Source organism: Gossypium hirsutum, chromosome D11 (assembly GCF_007990345.1).
Source record: "Gossypium hirsutum isolate 1008001.06 chromosome D11, Gossypium_hirsutum_v2.1, whole genome shotgun sequence".
NCBI classification, from domain to species: Eukaryota; Viridiplantae; Streptophyta; class Magnoliopsida; order Malvales; family Malvaceae; genus Gossypium; species Gossypium hirsutum.
The window spans coordinates 17347564-17368138 of NC_053447.1; the positions used below are offsets into that span (position 1 = coordinate 17347564).

The 20575-nt window shown below is 33.2% G+C and overlaps 1 protein-coding gene across 3 annotated transcripts; it reads left to right on the plus strand.

Annotated features, from left to right (window-relative positions):
- Window positions 1–8994: 8994 nt before the first annotated feature.
- LOC107912664 (3-hydroxyisobutyryl-CoA hydrolase-like protein 5) lies at window positions 8995–14687 on the plus strand. 3 transcript variants are annotated; one of them, XM_041106320.1, is made up of 16 exons: window positions 8995–9110; window positions 9445–9518; window positions 9637–9720; window positions 9815–9883; window positions 9981–10044; window positions 10298–10371; window positions 10482–10565; window positions 10708–10792; window positions 10892–10977; window positions 12286–12407; window positions 12682–12742; window positions 12855–12953; window positions 13410–13511; window positions 13601–13642; window positions 14094–14200; window positions 14449–14687. In XM_041106320.1, the coding sequence occupies exons 2-16, from the start codon at window positions 9486–9488 to the stop codon at window positions 14486–14488; spliced, it is 1152 nt and encodes a 383-aa protein (XP_040962254.1). In that variant the 5' UTR covers window positions 8995–9110; window positions 9445–9485; the 3' UTR covers window positions 14489–14687. The 3 variants fall into 3 exon arrangements, with proteins under 3 accessions (XP_040962254.1, XP_040962253.1, XP_016696442.1); XM_041106319.1 differs by having other exon boundaries at window positions 9052–9114; XM_016840953.2 differs by lacking the exon at window positions 8995–9110 and adding an exon at window positions 9187–9324.
- Window positions 14688–20575: the final 5888 nt, after the last annotated feature.

Below are 20575 nucleotides of genomic sequence, written 5' to 3' on the forward strand. Positions count from 1 at the left end.
ATTACTGCATCACCGTCCATAGGGAGCCTTAATTGCATTGCGACATCCTCCAGTGTGATGGTGAATTCTCCACACGAGAAATGAAAGGTGTGCATCTCTGGGCGCCACCGCTTAACCAGTGCCGATATTAAGTCGCCCCTAAACTGAAACACACAAATTAATGTTGCTGATCCAAATCCCAATGCATCTAGGTACAACATAATCCATTCGTTCGACTGATAGCTCGGACCATGGCCACATGGGCTCAACACGCAGTACGCACCCTAATATTACATTACAAAATTGGTTAATATATAACAATTAAATAAAAAAATTATGTGCAACTATTATGAAAATTACGTGCAACATTAGAATAATTTTTTACCGTGATTAAATGCTAAAGTTACATATTTTATGTAATTAATTTGGTTAATTTATGAGAATGCACCACTAATTTTTTCATATTTATTGAATTTTGTGCAGGGATGCAATTTGTGGCTAAATAGAAGAAAAAGGAAACAATTGGGCTAGATTGAAGAAAGAAGCAAAGAAGGAGGGCCAAAGCAGGATTTTTCCAAGAATAATTAGCTACAATTGTTGACTTAGTGGGAGATTATTTTGGGATATTTTTTATATTATGGAATATTTTTCCTTGATTTTCTATACTAATTGGCTCTTAATTTAGCAAGGCCACTAGTATAAATAGAGGCTACATTGTTCATTTTAATCATCAATAAAAAATATTAAGCTTTTATTTTTCGATACATTTTCTCCTTTCTCACGTAGCATCTGTTGTTTCTTTAGTTTCCTTTCCTTCAAATTATTAATTTCCAGTAGCCAACCACCCATTTACCTTTACTTTCAACTATTCACAATTTATTTATTGTCTTTAGTTTCCTTTACTTTCAATTCCTAAAATTTTCAATTTGTTACCACTCACAATTTACAATTTCTTTTTCAAATTCCCTTTTCATTCCCAATAGTCAACCACCCCACTTTAATATATTTTTCCAACCCCCATAATCAATCACGTCACCCATCTTTTCTCCCATTTACCTTATTTAATTTATCAAATACCAACATGCCCCAAACCTTAGCCAACTAAACCCATTTTCAGCTTTAGGTCGGAATTAACCTTGTCAAAACCCGTGAGTTACGAACCCGAGCGATTTAACTCCTAAATTCCAGTACTTATTATTTTTCCGAATTAAGAGTATGATTTTGTCAGCTCATAAAGTCAGATCAACATTAAGTCAAAAAGACATCATTTGATTTAGTGTGGTTAGACGTACAGTTGGAATTCCGAAAGGAACGTTTCTAATCGGTTTTCTGTGAACACATTGGCGTGCCAAGTGGAGATTGTTGTTTGGTTCCGTCAAGGGAAGTAGTAACCGAATTTAAATGTCCCACGCGGTTGAGGGCATTGGTTCGAGCTAGGCTCTTCTAGAACGCAAGACTGCCGGGGTTCTAAATCACAAACGTTTCGTGGTTGTTCGATCGGTAAGGGTTAGTTATTGGACATTCCATAACTAATTTACACAAGGAAGAGTTAGTGTCCAAGGCGTCCTTGGTAGCTATGACTAGCTTATTGGAAAGAGGAGTTCATCTAATTTCGAGGATCAGTTTAAAGACGAGGAAAAATCCGTGCCTAAAGCTGAGCTTATTCTAATTAATTTTTCTTCAAATTTATTTAACTGTTTTATTATTATTTCATTTTCGAATTTTACTTTTTACGCGTTTTCTTTATTTATTTATTTCAGGTTCCAGGTTTTTGATTTTATCCTCCCTCTAATATCTTGGGCACGACAACTACTCCGACATAAATCTGGTTAAGAGAACAACAATTTGCAATAAACCCAGTCTCTGAGGGATCGACCCTACTCCCTATACTACTTAAATTGCAAATTAGGCGTAGGTTTATATTGGTGGATTCGACACCCATCATACCGGCAATTAGATCGTCATTGCTATGTGATCTTCTGTAGTAATTAAAGAACTCATATCGATATTTGTACAAACAATTAAAATTGTAATCATCGACTTAACAAATAAACAATATAAAAATAATGACAATTATTTGTTTCAAAGCCCATTTTCGTAATCAACAAAAATATAATTAATCAAACAAACATATAATGTTCACTTTTATATATTAAAATATATAATTATTATTAAAAAAATACAATAGTCAAACCAATCTTAATATTTAACATAAATCTATCTTAATACGAGAGTCTAACAATTCTATTAATTTTACTAAAATCAACATGCACTACAGAATTAGCATACACAATTCTAATTTTTTTTAAAATATAATATTACAAATATTTAAACCAACACAATTCTAATTATTTATATGCTATTGGGGGAACCTTCTGCTGTGAGGAAGAAAGGAAGGACCATCCAAATGTTTGTAATAAAAAATAAAAAATAAAAAATAAATAGTACTAACCTTTTAACACAAATAACATGCCTTAATAGTAACTATTGGAATTAATTCTGTGAATATGTATGGTAGTTTTTGTGTATATCTCTTTTCTTTTAATTAGGAGATTAGATGCTAAAGTTTAGGAGATAATATTTTGGTTTAATTAGGAGATTAGATGCTAAAGTTTAGGAGATAATATTTTGGTTTATATCTGTGTATTTTACCATGTATATATGTTCTTGATTTTGGGAGGAATGAGAGACAGAGAAAATTCCCACAATTCTTGTTATTTTTTCATGGTATCATGAGCAGGTTTTGAACGTGTAAAGTTTTGCTAATGGTTGGTGGGAAAGGTGATTCCGGTCACAAATTCGGCGAAGGGGCGGATGTGCGAAAAAATGATTTCTCCGTATGATATAACCTCACTTGATAATCCTGGACTTGCAATCACTCAAGTACAATTGAAAGGGGAAAACTATGAAGAATGGGCCCGTTCTTTCCGAACAGCGTTGCGTGCTAGGAAGAAGTTCCGATTTATTGACGGATCGATTAAAAAACCAGATGATACATCAGACGACATTGAAGATTGGTGGACCATTAACTCATTGCTAGTTTCGTGGATTCGGAATACCATTGAACCAACTCTTCGATCCACCATATCTCATGTCGAGGTGGCTAAAAATTTGTGGGATGATATCCGAGAGAGATTTTCAATGGCCAATGGTCCAATAATCCAAAAACTCAGATCTGATCTTGTAGAATGCAAGCAAAAAGGATTGACTATTGTCAATTATTTTGGAAAATTGAAACTGATATGGGATGAATTGGCGATTTTTGATCAATTGCTGACTTGTAAATGCGGGAATTGTACTTGTCAACTATCAGCCGAGTTGGAAAAATGACGAGAAGAGGAAAAAGTTTACCACTTTCTGATGGGATTGGATGAGACATATAGCACGGTTAGATCCAACATCTTGGCTAACGATCCATTGCCATCCTTGAGCAAGGCTTATTCGATGGTTATTCAGGAAGAATGAGTGAAGACCATATCTCGTGAGATGGAAGATCGCCTCGATGTGAAGGCTATGGCGGTACAAAGTCGAGGCCATGGAGAAAGTAAAGAGAAAGGGGGGGTTTGTTCCCATTGCAAACAACCCAGACATGATATTGATAATTGTTTACTATTATTGGGTATCCTGAATGGTGGGGAGATCGACCCCGAGGAACTGTGAAGGGTGGAAACCGTGGCAAGAATTTAGGCCAACGTCAATCAAACGGTCGAGGATGAGGGGGCAGCGAGCTAATGCTGTCCGGACCCACACAGGGGGAGTATCGTCTTCAAATGCTAGCAATGATGATACGGAAGCAAACACTTTGCTTGGGCTTAGCAATGAACAGTGGCAAGTTTTGCTCCAAACCTTAAAGGGTATGAGATCAACTACGACTGAGAAGATGACGGGTAAGAAATTGTCTTGGATTATTGACACAGGAGCATCAAATCATATGACGGGTAATCTAAAATTTTTACATAATATTCATAAAATTCCTAATTGTCCCGTTAGGTTACCGGATGGGAGTGAATCTGTTGCTACTTTGGAAGGATTTGTTGCTCTTGGAGGAGATTTATTGTTGTGAAATGTTCTATTTGTGCCTAATTTGACATGCAATCTTATCTCTGTGTCACAACTTATAGAAAATGATCCTTGCTTTATCCAGTTCACTGAAAAATTATGTGTTATACAGGACCGTACCTCGAGGATGCTGATTGGAGCGGGTGAACAAAGGGATGGACTCTACTATTTTCGGGAAATTCCAAGGATCAAGGAAATGAGGGTGACTGCCGGTAACTCGTTAGAAATGTGGCACAAGCGGTTAGGTCATCCATCTATGCAGATGACTAAACTTGTTTCGAAGGTTGATAGAGATAGTAGGGATGAGATTTTGAATAAATGTTGTGATGTGTGCCTTCGAGCAAAACAAACTAAAGAAGTTTTTTCTTTAAGTGAACATCGTGCAGTTGATATTTTTGAATTAATACATTGTGATTTATGGGGTCCTGATAACACTTTTTCTACTTGTGGAGCATCATATTTTATGACAATAGTTGATGATTTTTCAAGGAGTGTGTGGATTTTCTTGATCAACAATAAATCTGAAGTACCTTCAATGTTTAAAAATTTCTTCACTATGATCAATCGACAATTTGATAAACAAGTAAAGATGGTACGTAGTGACAACGGGAAAGAATTTACTTGCATGGAGAATTATTTTGTGGAACATGGTATTATTTTCCAATCTTCATGTACTGGCACTCCACAACAAAATGGGAGAGTCGAAAGAAAGCATAGACACATCTTAAATATTGCGTATGCTCTTAGATTTCAAGGATCGCTTCCTATCAAGTTCTGGGGTGAGTGCATTTTGACTGCAGGTTACCTAATTAATCGAACTCCCTGTTCGGGTTTAAATGGAAAGACGCCATATGAGGCTCTCTATGGTCAGCAACCAGATTTTGGTCACCTAATAATTTTTGGATATTTGTGTTACGCTCACTATAATACTAGGGATAAGTTTGCCAGACGAAGTAGAAAATGTGTGTTCATGGGTTATCCTTATGGGAAGAAAGGTTGGCGTTTATATGACTTAGAAAAACTGGAATTCTTTGTCTCTAGAGATGTTGTTTTCTTTGAAGATCAATTTCCTTTTGCTACAGCTTTTACAAATCAGTCCATGATCGACACAATTGCACTCCCTCAAAGTGAAGGACTTGATGAGGCATGGAATGAGGTAGCGGTTTCAAATGATAGTCAAGCTACTGACGTAGATGAGCAGCAGGCTGAAAATGAAAGTAGCGAAACTGATACTCGAAGTGGTGAGAAAGAGTTGGGACGTGGATGGCGTTTAAAGAGTCTTCAGTTCGGTTGCGGGACTTTGTCATACACACATTCAGAAGAAAAGTCCATCCCTGAAATTCTCCCCTCCACGGCATTCGCAAGGTAAGCCCTATCCTATAGCGCATTATGTGAACTGTGATAAATTTTCTGTGCAACATCAGAATTTTCTTGCAGCCATTACCGCAGAATGAGAGCCGAAATCTTATTCTGAAGTTGCTAGAAGCAAAAAATGGCGTGATGCCATGTCTAGTGAAATTGAGGCTTTAGAAAAGCAAAGAACTTGGGAGATTGAGGATCTTCCGAAAGGGAAAAAGGCACTCGGATGCAAATGGGTGTATAAAATAAAACATCACTCTGATGGCTCCGTTGAACGATTCAAAGCTCGTCTTGTGATTCTTGGTAACCATCAAGTGACTGGAATTGACTACACCGATACATTTGCACCGGTTGCAAATATGGTTACTGTTCGAGTTTTTCTTGCTATTGCAGCAGCCAAGCAATGGGAATTACATCAAATGGATGTGCATAATGATTTTCTACATGGGGATCTTCAGGAGGAAGTTTATATGACGATACCACCAGGATTTTGAGTAACACAACCGGGAAAAGTGTGTAAGCTTCGGAAATCTCTTTATGGGCTAAGCAAGCGCCAAGATGCTGGTTTGCCAAGCTTTCGACAGCCTTAAAAGATTATGGATTCAAACAATCGCATTCGGATTACTCTCTTTTTACATTGCAAAGAGATACATCTCAAGTCAATGTTCTCGTTTATGTTGATGATTTGATTATCTCCGGTAATAATCATGAAGCTATTGAGTCTTTTAAATCTTATCTCAGTGATTGTTTTCATATGAAAGATTTAGGACCCTTAAAATATTTTCTTAGGGTCGAAGTTGCGCGTTCTCCAGAGGGGATTGTTTTGAATCAACGCAAATACATTCTTGACATCATCTCGAAAGTTGGACTTTTAGGAGCCAAACCAGCAAGTATTCCTATTGAGCAGAATCATAAGTTAGCTCTTGCTACAGGTTCTTTTTTAAATGATCCAGAACCGTATCGTCGTTTGGTTGGACGACTTATTTATTTATGCTTCACAAGACAGGAGCTTGCATACAGTGTTCATATTTTATCTCAATTCATGCAACAACCACGCATTGATCATTGGAATGCAGTGCTTCGAGTTGTTCGTTTCTTGAAAGGAACTCCGGGTCAATGAGTGTTTTTGAGTAGCAAAAGTGATCTGCGGTTGTACGGTTGGTACGATGCGGATTGGGCAGGTTGTCTGTTGACAAGACGATCACTCACAGGATGGTTGATTTTCTTGGGCACTTCTCCGGTATCTTGGAAGACAAAAAAACAACCCACGATGTCTCGATCCTCCGCAGAAGCCGAATATCGATCCATGGCTGTGACCACATGTGAACTCAAGTGGTTAAAGGGATTATTAGGTAGTCTTGGAGTCTCTCATCCGCACTCAATAACGCTTGCTTTTGATAGTCAAGCTGCTTTTCATATATCTCACAATCCGGTCTTCCATGAGCGTACCAAACATATCGAGGTGGATTGTCATTTTGTTCGGGATGAAATTCTCCAAGGCAATGTGAAACCTACCTATGTTCCAACAACGTCACAACTTGCGGATATATTTACCAAGGCTCTTGGTCAGACATCTTTTCGTTCTCTCCTTTGCAAGTTGGGCATCCGTGATCTTCATGCCCCAACTTGAGGGGGATATTGGAATTAATTCTGTAAATATGTATGGTAGTTTTTGTGTATATCTCTTTTCTTTTAATTAGGAGATTAGATGCTAAGTTTAGGAGATAATATTTTGGTTTAATTAGGAGATTAGATGTTAAAGTTTAGGAGATAATATTTTGGTTTCTATCTTTGTATTTTACCATGTATATATGTTCTTGATTTTGGGAGGAATGAGAGACAGAGAAAATTCCCACAATTCTTGTTATTTTTTCAGTAGCCTTATTAAATTACTACTAAAATATAACTTAAAAAAAATCAAGATACATTATACTTTGACTTTCCACAGCAATCTTCAATTTTTTTTTCCTTCCAATTGAACAATCCGTGGGAGTTGGGACCAAACCAACCCCCTTTTATATTTAAAAAATAATATAATAATATTGGAACAAAAAGTAAAAAATAAAATTAAACGGGTATTGGAATTGGACTCGTGATTGACGAGTAACATTGGTGGCAGGTCGTTAAGATGGTGTTGTCGAGTTGTCAGGCAGCATCGGTCTGACAGCCTGCATCTTTCGGTCACGGGTTTGAGTTTCAATATCCATTTAATTAATTTTTTTACTTTTAAAAATAAAATTTATTTTAAGATATTCGGGTGTCGACTGATACATTGGTGATACTAATAAAATTTTTTTTCCGCTTTACATGTATGAAAATACCCAATATTTTTTGGTGTCAGATACTGGTGTCGCCGATTGCTTTCACTCATTTTTTTTAAATGTGATATTAATCAGGTGGCACCGGTGGTACACTGTTGAATTTGCCTAGATATGTAAATAGTGGGGCTTATCCTATTTCAGTATATATTTTATTATTTGGGTAAAAAAGCCCATTTTATAAATATTATGGTTAATTGCACTATTAGTCTCTAAATTATGAACAAATTTTTATTTTGATTACATAATTAAAAAGTTACAATTTTGTCACTAAAATTTTTGAAATTATTTTTTTTCCGCCAAATGTTAAGTGACACTTTTTTAATTAGTATAATAACAAAATTTTTCCTCTTTTTTTATGCTTTCTATCAATTAGGCCCTTATTATATTTAAAATGATAAAAAATAAAATTCTTTTTGAAAATTTTAGAAAATTCTAAAAATAAAAATAGATAAAAATTTCGAAAATAGATAAAGTGAGAGAAAGTGAGAGAAAATTGTTTTTAAATTGTCAAATTCTCTCTCTTTATTTTATGTATATAAATATCTAATATTCGTTCTTTAAAAACTCATAAAATATTAATTAAAATTATTAATTCTCTATTTTTTTAGTCCTTAGGTTTCTTGACATAGCTTTTTCGTTATAAGAAAAGAAAAAAGAAAAATTATAATTTATTTTTACGATTTGAAAAACATTTTACATGAATTGAAAATTTGAATTGTGTCTAAAAAAAATTGTGGTAATTTTTTTTTAATTTTTGGCTAAAAAATGACATTAGAATCAATTTCAGAAGCCTCTATGACATCAGTTTTAGATGTTCTTTAAGGACATGTAACTTGGCTTGAAAATATTACTAATTTGGCTTCAAGAAATACTGAGGAAGCATGTGAATGATCTCACATTTTTGTCTTGTTTTTAATTTGTTATTTGATTCTGATAATTTTTTTTTATTTCTCATGCATATTAGTTATTCAACAACAATATTTTTGAGATTTTATTTTTCTAGAAATTTTATATAGCATTTTCTATTTTTAAATAAATTTGAATTTTTTTTATAATTTTTATATAGAATTAATATCAAACTTATAGAAAATATAAAAATTGATAACTAAATTTATTATTATACTAATTAAAAAAATGTTACATATAACAAAAAAAATAATTTCAAAAACTGAAATATTAAATTGTAAATTTTTAGTTAAATGAGAAAACGAGAATTTACTATTTTATTACTTTAAAAGTATTATCATATATAAATTTAAAAAAGATTCGTATTTTCATATGAAATAATTTTCGCTCCAATTTAATATTCCCATGGTGTAACTTATGGCATGAAAGGGGGGTAGGCGCGCGTATATCACCCACAAACACTCAACTACTGCGAAATCAGGGAAGGTAGGTAAGAACGAAGAATCACAGCTGAAAGTGTTATGATTTATGGATGAGATGACACACAACTGTCCTTTGCATTTACCATTCTTGACATTACCAACCACCCTTTGCTCCTTTGCCTTTACCATTGCCATTACCAACTACTCTTTGCTCTCTCTCTCTCTCTCTATATATATATATCATATTCTTCCATTCCTTCTTCACTAATTTTTCTTTTGTATGTTCCTCTCTCTCCTTTCATTTATGAACTTAATTGCTCTAACTAAACAATATCTACAATTTCATTGTTTTCAAGCTTCGACTTCTCCCTTTTACTTATTTATTTGTTTCTGTGCAGTTTGTGGGTTTCGACTTTATCAATCAGTTCCGGCGAATCAAATGGCAAAAGAAGTTGTTAATCCCGATGAACTGGTAATCGTCTCCTTTTAATGATTCAATGTTACAAGTACTTCTTTGGGTTTTTTTTTATTTAAAAAAACCTTAATTTAAGACTACTTCTTATGTTTTTCCCTATTTTACTCAATTTAAGGTTGTTGTTGGAGAGGAATTAGACCATGTAAGAATCATCACTTTGAACAGGCCTCGACATTTGAATGTCATCTCATCCAAAGTGGTATGTAATGTTCAAACTAACACTGCCTGAGGGCTTTCTTTTATGTTCTCAAAGTCAAATCTTCTGAAATTCTTGTTTCTTTTACTGCAATCAGGTCTCCCTGCTAGCTAAATACTTAGAAAAATGGGAAAGAGATGAGCAAGCTCAGCTTATACTGATCAAGGTTGTTAAATTGGGTCATTTCTAATGGTTCCTAGTTCTGGATTTCTCTGTCAATTTTCATGATTTCTAAATTATATTGTTTGTAACTTTTTATTCAGGGAGCCGGGCGTGCATTTTCTGCTGGTGGAGATTTAAAAATGTTCTATGAGGGAAGGAAATCAAGTAAATGTTCTATCGGTCTTATCCTGATATTGGACTTTTGGTTCTATTCTATTATGTTTTAAACTATGTTGTTCGGATATGGGTATAGGATATGATCTTCTAAATACTTGGAAAACCTTAAAAATAATGAAGTTCTCGTAACATAAGTTTTAAATTCTATTACTTCCTCCATAACACCTAATGACTGCTCGTATATGTGCAATTGTGCACAACATTATGAATTTTAATTTGTAATGAATTATTCTTCTGACAGAGGATTCCTGCCTTGAAGTGGTCTATAGAATGTATTGGCTTTGCTATCACATTCATACCTATAAGAAAACTCAGGTTTTTTTTATTTCCACACTGCATTCTCATACCATTACACAAGTTCATTGAATGTGAGATCTGCTCACTGTGGAAATCTACCAGTCTAATTGATGTATTGTGTTTGACAGGTTGCTCTTGTTCAAGGAATTTCAATGGGAGGTGGTGCATCATTGATGGTCCCGATGAAGTTCTCAGTTGTAACAGAAAAAACTGTGTGTATATAGCCATTCTCTTGACATTTTGTGTACATAAATCAATACTTTCAAGTTTCAACCTTACCTTCTTTCCTTTATCTGTTACTGAATTGATGTGCTGAATCTTCTGTATGGTATGCTTTTGAATGCCTGTGCTTAGGTCTTTGCAACACCAGAAGCAAGTATTGGGTTTCATGTGGACTGTGGTTTCTCATACATGCTTTCCCATCTCCCTGGCCATTTGGGTAAGAATGACTTGCCAAAGTAGATATAGATTTGTATTTGGTTTTGTTATGGTACTTTTTTTGGAAGCTTATTTAAGACTATTTGATCATTCATTGCAGGGGAATATTTAGCTTTAACCGGGGCTAGGTTAAATGGTAAGGAATTGGTTGTAGCTGGACTAGCAACCCATTTTGTCCCTCTTGAGGTGAGTTCAGTTATCTATGTCGATTTGAATCTTTGTTTTTCATGAAATACCAGTATTTGAACACATTGCCATCATAGTTATGGAGATATAACTCTCAAAGGACTCTTCAAATGCATGGAAATTCTTGGACATGCATGGAAAAACATGGAAAGAATTGAACATACTCGGGTCTGATACATAACTATTTCTGACATTCACACCCAAGTTTGAGTAGCATAGACTATGGTTATGTAATAGCTGTGAGATTTATTGTGCACAGAAATAATTAGTATTAAATGTTTCTTATCCTGTCAAATTCACAAATAACAACCCAAACAAATCGGAACTCTAGCTTGTTTCAAGGAATTTGATTTCATAATTTAATTTCCTACCTTGGATCACATTCCATCTATTCTCATCAGACATTAATCCATTTTCTTTTGGCCATCTGCTGCTGCAAGCGTTAAAGATTTACTTGACATTTCTCTTTATATCCTGTATTATTAGCATTCACTTTTGGAAGGAAGTTCTGTGAAGAAGTATATGACCTGGCACGAGTGCTGGGGTTTGCTTCAAAAGAAAAACAAGATCTCCATTTTTTCTTCTGGCTTCAGGAAGTATCATATATTTTACAATTTATAGGGAGAGGCTTGGGTGGGAAGCTGATCCCAACTTTGCTCTAATGCAAATTTAAACAGTCTATGACTATATTACTTGAACTTGGGCATGAGTATGTGTTCTACACATACACATATGTTCAATTAAAAAATTTTTTTTTATGTATTTGAAGGGTCTTGAAAGATCATATCCTCATACCATGTCCTCAGATACAGGTACCAAATACAGATACTTAAGTAAAAAATTGAGGAGTTGGAGATACGAAATCAGCTAACCATGCTGAAATTAGTAACACTTTGACTGTTGAGGATACATAAAAGGAACAATAATCTACTAACAAATTCGTTCTCAGACTTTTTTGATGAACTTCATTTTCTCTATCCATATTAAACTTTGAAAACACCTCATCAATTTCAGTCTACAAAGAATTTGACTTAAAATTTGAGCTTTTCATCTTTTAAATTCGTTCCAAGACTTTCTTGATGAACCTCATTTTCTCTATCCATATTAAAATTTGAAAACACCTCATCAATTTGAGCCTTCAAAGAATGTGGATTAAAATTTGAGCTTTTCATCTTTAAATATTGTGTATATGTAGATTGAAATTAATGAGGTGTTTTCTGATCCTTTTAAATTATCAATTTGTATATGCTTTTTTTTCCCTTAGATTGAGTAATATCATGATAACGTTTTATTTTCTATTGTAATCAGAAACTTCCTGAGCTGGAGAAGCGTCTGATTAGCTTGAACGTTGGTGATGAAAACGCTGTCAAGGCTACAATTGAGGAATTTTCTTTGCATGTGCAGCTTGATGAAGACAGTATTTTAAACAAGTAAGAAAACCTGTGTCAACCTATGTAGCTCTGACTCTTTATTTTGTTTGAAGTGTCTTCGACAGACATGTTTGATACATATTTGAACATGGGTACGGGATAAAATCCTCCAAGGACTCTTTACACATGAAAAAGCTTAGAGCAAATTGGACAGACATGTATCAAACACAGCTATATTTGATACTTGGATGCAGAAGTGTCAACTAAAAGATGAATTGGGAAAGGTCATTGACCTCAGCATTTGTGAAAGCTGATAGTTTTTATTACTCCCCAGGAAGCAGATAATTGATGAATGTTTCTCAAAGGATACTGTTGCAGACATTATAAAATCATTTGTAAGTTCTTTTTCTTTCTCTTTTAATCTCTCAACATAGAAAGGAACATTAACATAGTTTGAATTGGAAAAGTTCCTCATGATATTCACTTTCTTTGAATGTTCTCTGACAGGAAGTGGAGGCTAGCAAAGAGGGCAATGAATGGATTGGTCCTGTACTGAAAGGGTTGAAAAGATCATCGCCAACAGGATTGAAAATAACATTGAGATCGGTAATAGTTTTTTACTTTATTCTACCATTTATTCATATGTTTAACTGGTTTGCAGAACTTTGGTTTATATTTATAGGCATTTAATAGTGATTTAAGTTAAACTTTTGTAAAGGATGAGGCTTCTGCTTCAAGTGCAACTAACTCGAAATAAATTCATTCCATCCTTCAAAGCTGAATGAAGTTCATCTCATTTTCTGCTGACAGTATGGTGTCTACATAAAAGCATCTATCTTTTTCATGTTTAAATTGATGCATTGTCTTGATTTCGAACTTGAGATCAGTGACTCCATCAAAGTCTTTCTGATGTCTATACACACGAGTGTTTGTTTCGACTTTTTCAAATTGTAGAACTATGGAACTGGTATCAACTTAACAAAGCACACCTGGTTGACTTGGTTTTACCCCAAAAGGTCGTTAACAAAGCACAACCATTAATTGTTGGATTAATATTTCTAGATTCGTGAAGGGAGGAAGCAAACTCTGGCTGAAAGCCTGAATAAAGAATTTCGACTAACAATGAATATATTACGGACCACAATCTCTGCAGATGTCTACGAGGTAATTAATTTGAGTTTAACCACTTACGGAAACTTCAAAATGAGCTTTATCTAACTCGTGAATGGATTTGCTTCTGTTTTTGTTGAAAGGGTATCAGAGCCCTCACCATTGACAAGGATAATGCTCCAAAGGTACCCTCTTTTACTAATGCATCCTTGTATGCTATGTTACTCCAACTCTTTACTTTTCTTGAATTCCTTGTGTTTGACACATATGCATGACCCTCCAACTTCAAGGATCTTCCAAATACATGGAAAAACTTGGAAAATTAAATTACTTATCCAATTCAAAAACATATCCATATCCAAATTAAACTCAAACTAAGGTCAATTAGTGATATAGCTTTCATGTATCTTTGCATGTGTTAATCCATGCATGTCAGCCTAGAATCTTAGTGAAATAACTTATGAGTTTTATTGGTTGCTTACTTGTTAAAAACTTTGAACTTGGGAAGAATTTGTAATCAATCATATTACTACTGGATGAACTTTTCAAATCCGATAAGTGGGTAACTTACTTTTTAAGGGGATTCTTTTTTCACATTAAGCATGTCATAACTTCTCATGCGTCAAACTACTACAGTGGGACCCACCAATTCTTGATCAAGTGGATGATGAGAAGATAGACCTAGTATTTCAGCCATTTGCAGAGGATTTGGAGCTCAAAGTTCCAGAACAGGAAGACTGCAGGTAACTATGACCTATATTGCTTATGACATATATATATATAAATATGAGGATGGAGATATAACCCTCCTATTACCTAAAATGAAATTAAATATACTTGTTTCCGGCACATACCTACATTGACGTATACCCACACTTTGGGACCCTTGAGTCCTCTCATGTCATTTATTAGTATCAGGATGGATCTAAAATAGCTGATCTTTCATTGTATTTTTTCTGTCATCTGTTCTATCATCCAAACCAAATTATAGGTGGGATGGAAAATACGAAAACTCAGCATACGCAAAGTGAAAGGACTGAGAGATGATATGGATGAAGCACAAGAAAAAGTTCATGGTTAGGAGCTGCTGCTTTCCAGGAAACACTACTTTCACCATGGAGGAAATCTCATATCTTTAGATAACAGGTTTTTGTATCCACTACCGGGTTCATTTTCTGTGTTTAACTATCGAATCTTTACTCTTTGAATAAAGGTATTAATTTACTTAAAGCCTCACATGCATGTTAATATGTTGAGTGGTGTCCTAAATTCAGACTCTTCTATGTTTATAATATAATATGATTGGAGCCGGGATAAAGGCATATTAGCTAGATAGATCATGGTAAAATTGTTACAAACTGAAATTGCTTCATAAGTTATGTTATCATTCTTTATTTTCCTTGAACCATTCATGTACGGCGCTTTGTTTTCTGACATGAATATTAAAGACGTGGATATGAAAAGAATTTAAATATTCGTATGAAACATATACTCATATCCGACATTTATTCCAGCATTAATACCATAGTTGATAAGTGATAATAACGGGCATGCTTGAATTTTAATGACTCATCCTTGGCTTTTTTTTTTCAACAAACCATTCATTCAAGAGGAACCAGATTCCGAGAGTGTTACTAGTTCCACAGGTGGAACTTGAACCCAGTTTGAGTTCATGAATTAATCCTAGTTTTTTTGCGATCTAGTCAACAACTCTATTACTGTTTCTTTTGACAAACTTAAACGATACATCTCTAAGTTTAGAAACTATAGATAGAATATCTTAAACAATTGCAAAAATCTCCCAAGGGCATTGGTTCTTTTTCGATAAGCATTGAATCAGTTGAAGATTGCTGGATTCAAATTCCACGGACTCCCAGTTATTATCAGCCGCAAGTATGGAGCCCAACCTCATAGCTTTGGCATCAGCCGCTAATGCCATAGACACATGCATCAACGCGTTGGTTCCACCTACAATATCTCCATTGCTGTTCCTGGCAATTGTAGCCGCCCTTGCTTCTCGATTTTTCCCTTTTAGAGAAGCATCGAAATTGATTTTTACAACTTGAGGCATACTGCCAACGATGTTGCGACATCACGAAGCCAAAGTCGCAACATTCCAACCAGTCCCGAAGATTAAGTATTTTTCCATCAAAGTCGCAACACCGGTTCGACAAGGCCCATATATCTATAATGAGTGTTTTTGTTCATACTAGAGGTGTGCAAATTTCGGGTAAAACTAATTTATCAACCGAACCGAATTAATTCGGTTAATCGGTTGGTTAACCGAATTAATTCGGTAGAGTTTTGATTAATAATTTTTTGGAAGTTCAGTTAAAGGTTAATTCTGTATGAAATCAGTTAATTAATCGAATTAACCAAAAATTTATATTATTTATATACATTTTACATATATTAAGTTTGGTTAAATTTTTTATATGTTTTATACTTGTTTTAACCAAAAAACAAAAACCATATAAATTTCGGTTAATTCGGTTAACCGGTCGAATTAATTGAAAAATTCAGTTTAATTAATATTTTTTAAAAAAATTTCGAATTGGTTAACGGTTAAGGGTTTAAAAAGTTGTATTGATTCGGTTAATATTAGTTCGGGTCGGTTAACCGATTAAACACCCTTAGTTCACACAATCTTATTTAACCTGTTACATAGATTGTAATTGACCTAATTTGGTCATACTACATAAACACTATAAATGTTAGCTTATAAGATCATATTAGGAAGGTTTGATTTCTGTTTTTAAGTTCTTTCATAGGATTAATTAGGGTTTTAGGTATATTTCAATTTTCGTTTCAATTATTAAAAAATTAGTTAATTTTAATATCAATTTCATTTATGTTTTCTTTTAATTATTTTTTTGTTATTTTCTTCTTTGCCAAATCAAATATCAACATCATTCATAGGTGTTGGAAAAAATCCGGTTTGAAAACGGTTTTCTTCCATAGCAGAAAATGGAAAAAATTAAAAACCGAGCCACTTTGTGATATTTATAACAATAAACACTTTACCGAAATTGCACCTGTGTTTTCGGCTAGACAGATCCTTGTCGTTCCTGGCTTTCAATTGAACGACCTTCTCCACTATTCTTGTACCGCGAACTGCTTCAAGTGTAGGCTCAAGTGATTCGAATCAAACATAGAATTAGAAATAGTTTTCTTTATTTTGGTGTGAAAACGAAAATCTTTTCTAATAGAAACCGACAAAATTGTTATTTCAGAAAATAATTTTAATATTTGAGAATAAACTCTCACTATTTTTGGGCAAAGTAACAATATCTTAAAGTTGTCTAAATAGCCCTATCGGTACCATCTATTTATAGGGAAAATAAGTAAAACCCTTGAATTTTAGAAGTTTATTTCAATTAGAAAAACGAATTCCTAGTTTAACTAGAAGTATAGGGGGCGACAACTCTAGTTAATAATACTAGGGTTTGTCGTCCCTCCCTTTTAACATGAGGGGCTTTTGGGTTTCTCCCATATCGGGTCCAATTACAAGTATTTCTTGGATTTTTAATCTAGCACTATACAATTTGATCCAACCCAACATTTGTTTTTGTATTTCCCAAAATAAATATCTTAATTAATTTTCAATTAAATAATCTTCTCAACCCAATTCTAATTCTGTTAAAACCATGACGACTTTACCGTAAAAGAATCTATGAGAAAATATATTTAATATTTCTACATTCAACGATTTATTATGACCAAATTATTTATTTCCATTTTTAACTTCATTTTATTCGAAAATTATAAATTTATTTCCAAGTCATTTTCATTTTTCATTCTTCTTAGGTCTAGTCCGATGTATTGTTAGTCCAGTAAATCACATATATGTATCTATATTCTAATATTCATCCACTTCGATGTCCAAGACAAAACATCTCCCCAATTGGACTTTGATAGACATCATATTAGTCTTTCAATTGATTTACTCATTTTCGATTAAACTAAGGACAAGTTTAGGTTTGTCTGCTAATAAAAGTTGCCTTTCCGTATTACAATTTGACCACGTAATACCGCTTAGTATTAGTTTAAATATTAGACAACTAATGAGCCAACATTTACTTCTATTTTGTTTTGCATCCAAAAACCATATGAGGACAATTATACAAAGTATATTAATGAAATATGTGAATTATTTTACCAATTTGTTTGAAAAAATTACCAGTGTATATAGATGAAAATACTACACTTAGGACATCAAATCCAACAATGGATTCAACCATCCAAACTTCGATTCAAGATTTTTGGATTCTGATAATTCTTTTCCTTTTCTTTATTTTTACATTTATTTGACTGTTTGATAATCAGGTAGGAGAGGTTGCATCTAGAATGACCATGAACTAAAGCCCTAGGAAGGTTAACGAGTTCAAGTGGGAGTGATTGGCTTGGGTAAAGGGTTTCGATACTAGTTAGTTAAATTAGGTTAAGTGAATTAAACCGTAAAATTGACGACTTTAGAAAGTAATTTAGGTAGATGAGGCCAAAAGGATAGTTTGCTTAGCACCAACTTAATTTAAATCAATTTAATGTATCAGGTCGAAAGATAAGTAAATTAAGTTGACCAATTAATCTAGTTACACGCCGAAAGGTATTAATTAGGCTAATTTTTAGCTATTTAGTAAATTCTTGAATCTAAGTTAATCATGAGCATGGAGGTGAGTCACCCTTCTCTCTACCTATATTGATTTGTGATTTTGGTGTTTAGCTTTTATATACTTTACTTTTATTTTGTTATTCATCTCTTTACTATTCTATCATAATATGATTAGTATGTGAGTAGCTATTTAGACCTAGTTAGTGTGTTATTTCTTGCTAATAATTTAGTTTAAATAAATTTCCATTGGGTATGATTTTCGAAATACTTTCCAGTATTTCGTTGTAAATTTACTATATTACAATTTGACATTTACACTTGCAGATATTGTACTTCATCCAGATATTCAATTGCATTTTCTTACGCCTCAGCACATGCACACTAAGGTACAATCAATGTGAAAAAAATGAAATTTGAAATAAGCCAACAAAATTAAAGGATTATGTGTTTAACACTAAATTAAGATATGAGCCATAAGAAATAAAATTAAGAACAAACCTTTTTAATTTATATGCCCATAATAAGGAAACTGAAAATAAAAAGTAAGGCTTGCACAAGGAACAAATGAACATGGGATGAATTTATGTGTGAACATGTTAAGAACTAAGGCAAAAATAGGATACATTATTAATTTGTAACTTAAACCCTTATATTTAGTAGTGAGGAGTGAATCCTTTAAAATGAACCTTGGATAGTTGTTACTAAAGGGCTCAACATTAACAATGGGATAGGATAGTAGGATTATCCTTGAGTATTTACTAAGTTATACGAGATTAACATACGTGTTAGTTGTTTAAATGTTTTAGTAACCATATTTTGTTCGGATCAAGGTCAAATTGAGTTCGAGCTTCATGGCTTTTAGTATATAATTATGTCATAGTTTTTATTATTTATTATAATTATTCTTTAATATTTATTAATATAATAAAAATAATATAGAATTATAATATATATAGATATGCACGGTTGAATAACTTTTAAGTTAACATATAAGTTGTTGGGAATCAACCCAAATAAACAGCGAAAAGAAATAGTAGAGAAGATCTAGCACACAAATTTATGTGGAAAAACTCATCTGATCGATATGACCAAAAGGATAAAAAATCACGGGAAAAGTAGGTTTTAGATTTTCACTAATGAGTAAAATAAACGAGAGTACAAGATGAAGAAGAAATTAACCTAGATGTACAAATCTCTAATCTCGAAAACAAAACCCTCTCTCAAGTACAAAGTTCTATTTTTTTTCTTTTTCTCACCTCTATTAGGGTTATAATTAGGGGTGAGCGTTCGATCGAATCGAATCGAATCGAATAAAAAATTTCGAGTTAATTGAGTTGACGAATCATATTTTATCATCCTAATTTGATTTGAAATTTTCTCGAATCAAGTCGAGTGAGATGGAATTCAAATCGAATATATTTGTTCGAGTTAAATTTTAAAAAATAATTTTGGGTCATTGTAACCACTGTCACCCATCGTAATAAAATTTGTCCACCTTAATCAAATTTTTTATTAACTTTCATCACTTTATAATTTATTTATTAATTTTTTATATACTGGTTAGCTTCTTTACTTGCTTAGTTGTTTCAATTATCTTCAGATTCTTGTCACTATGTAATTTGGAATTAAAAAATATATTAAATGTAAAAATATGATTTTTTAATAAAAGTTATTTTAAAAATAAAATGTGAAATTGATACCAATATAAAATTTTAACACGAATATTTTATGGCATAATTAATAATTCAATTTTAATATAAATATTCAATATGACTAAACAATTCCATAATATAAATAATATAAAATGTGAAATTTAATTTAATAATATAAATAGTAGATATAAATAAAATTATTACTATTTATGTTTAGTGATTTTTTTTGGATAATTTTGATTTTTTATTTGAGAGTAAAGGGTGAGAAGTAAATGTTTAGGGGGAAAATAAAAAGTTTTGGGGAATAAAAGTTTGAGGAAAAGTAAATAGGGGGAGTAAAATTTTGGAGGGAAAATATTAAAAAAAAAATTGGAGGGGGGAGGGTTTGGGGTAGATGGGAGGTGGGATCGGAAGGGAATAAAAGTTTTAGGGGAAAAGTCGAAGGGAGTAAAAATTTTGGGGGAAAATAAAAAGTTTTGAGGGTTTTTGGGAGTAAAAATTTGAGAAAAAGTAAATGGGAGAGTAAAATTTTGGTGGGAAATGGATTTTGGGTAGATTGGGGGGTTGGGAGGGGAGTAAAAGTTTTGGGGGGAAAGTGGAAAGGAGTCAAAGTTTTGAGGGAAAAGTAAAAAAGTTTGGGAATTTGGGGTAAAAATGTAAAATATTATAGTTTGATATTCGAATTATTTGAATTATTGAGTTATTCGAATTTGAAAACTCAACTCGATTCGAACTCGAAATTTAAAAAAAAAATTTTGAGTTGATTTGAATAACTCAATTAACTCGAATAACTCGATTTGTTTAACCCGAAATTCAATTTTTTTTCGATTTTTTCGAGTCGAATCGAGTTTTGC

Coding starts and splice junctions, on each gene's coding strand:
- LOC107912664 (XM_041106320.1), top strand. CDS start 9,486: ATGGCAAAAGAAGTTGTTAATCCCGATGAACTG. Junction 9,721..9,814: donor ATGTCATCTCATCCAAAGTG/GTATGTAATGTT, acceptor TACTGCAATCAG/GTCTCCCTGCTAGCTAAATA. Junction 12,408..12,681: donor GAAGACAGTATTTTAAACAA/GTAAGAAAACCT, acceptor ATTACTCCCCAG/GAAGCAGATAATTGATGAAT.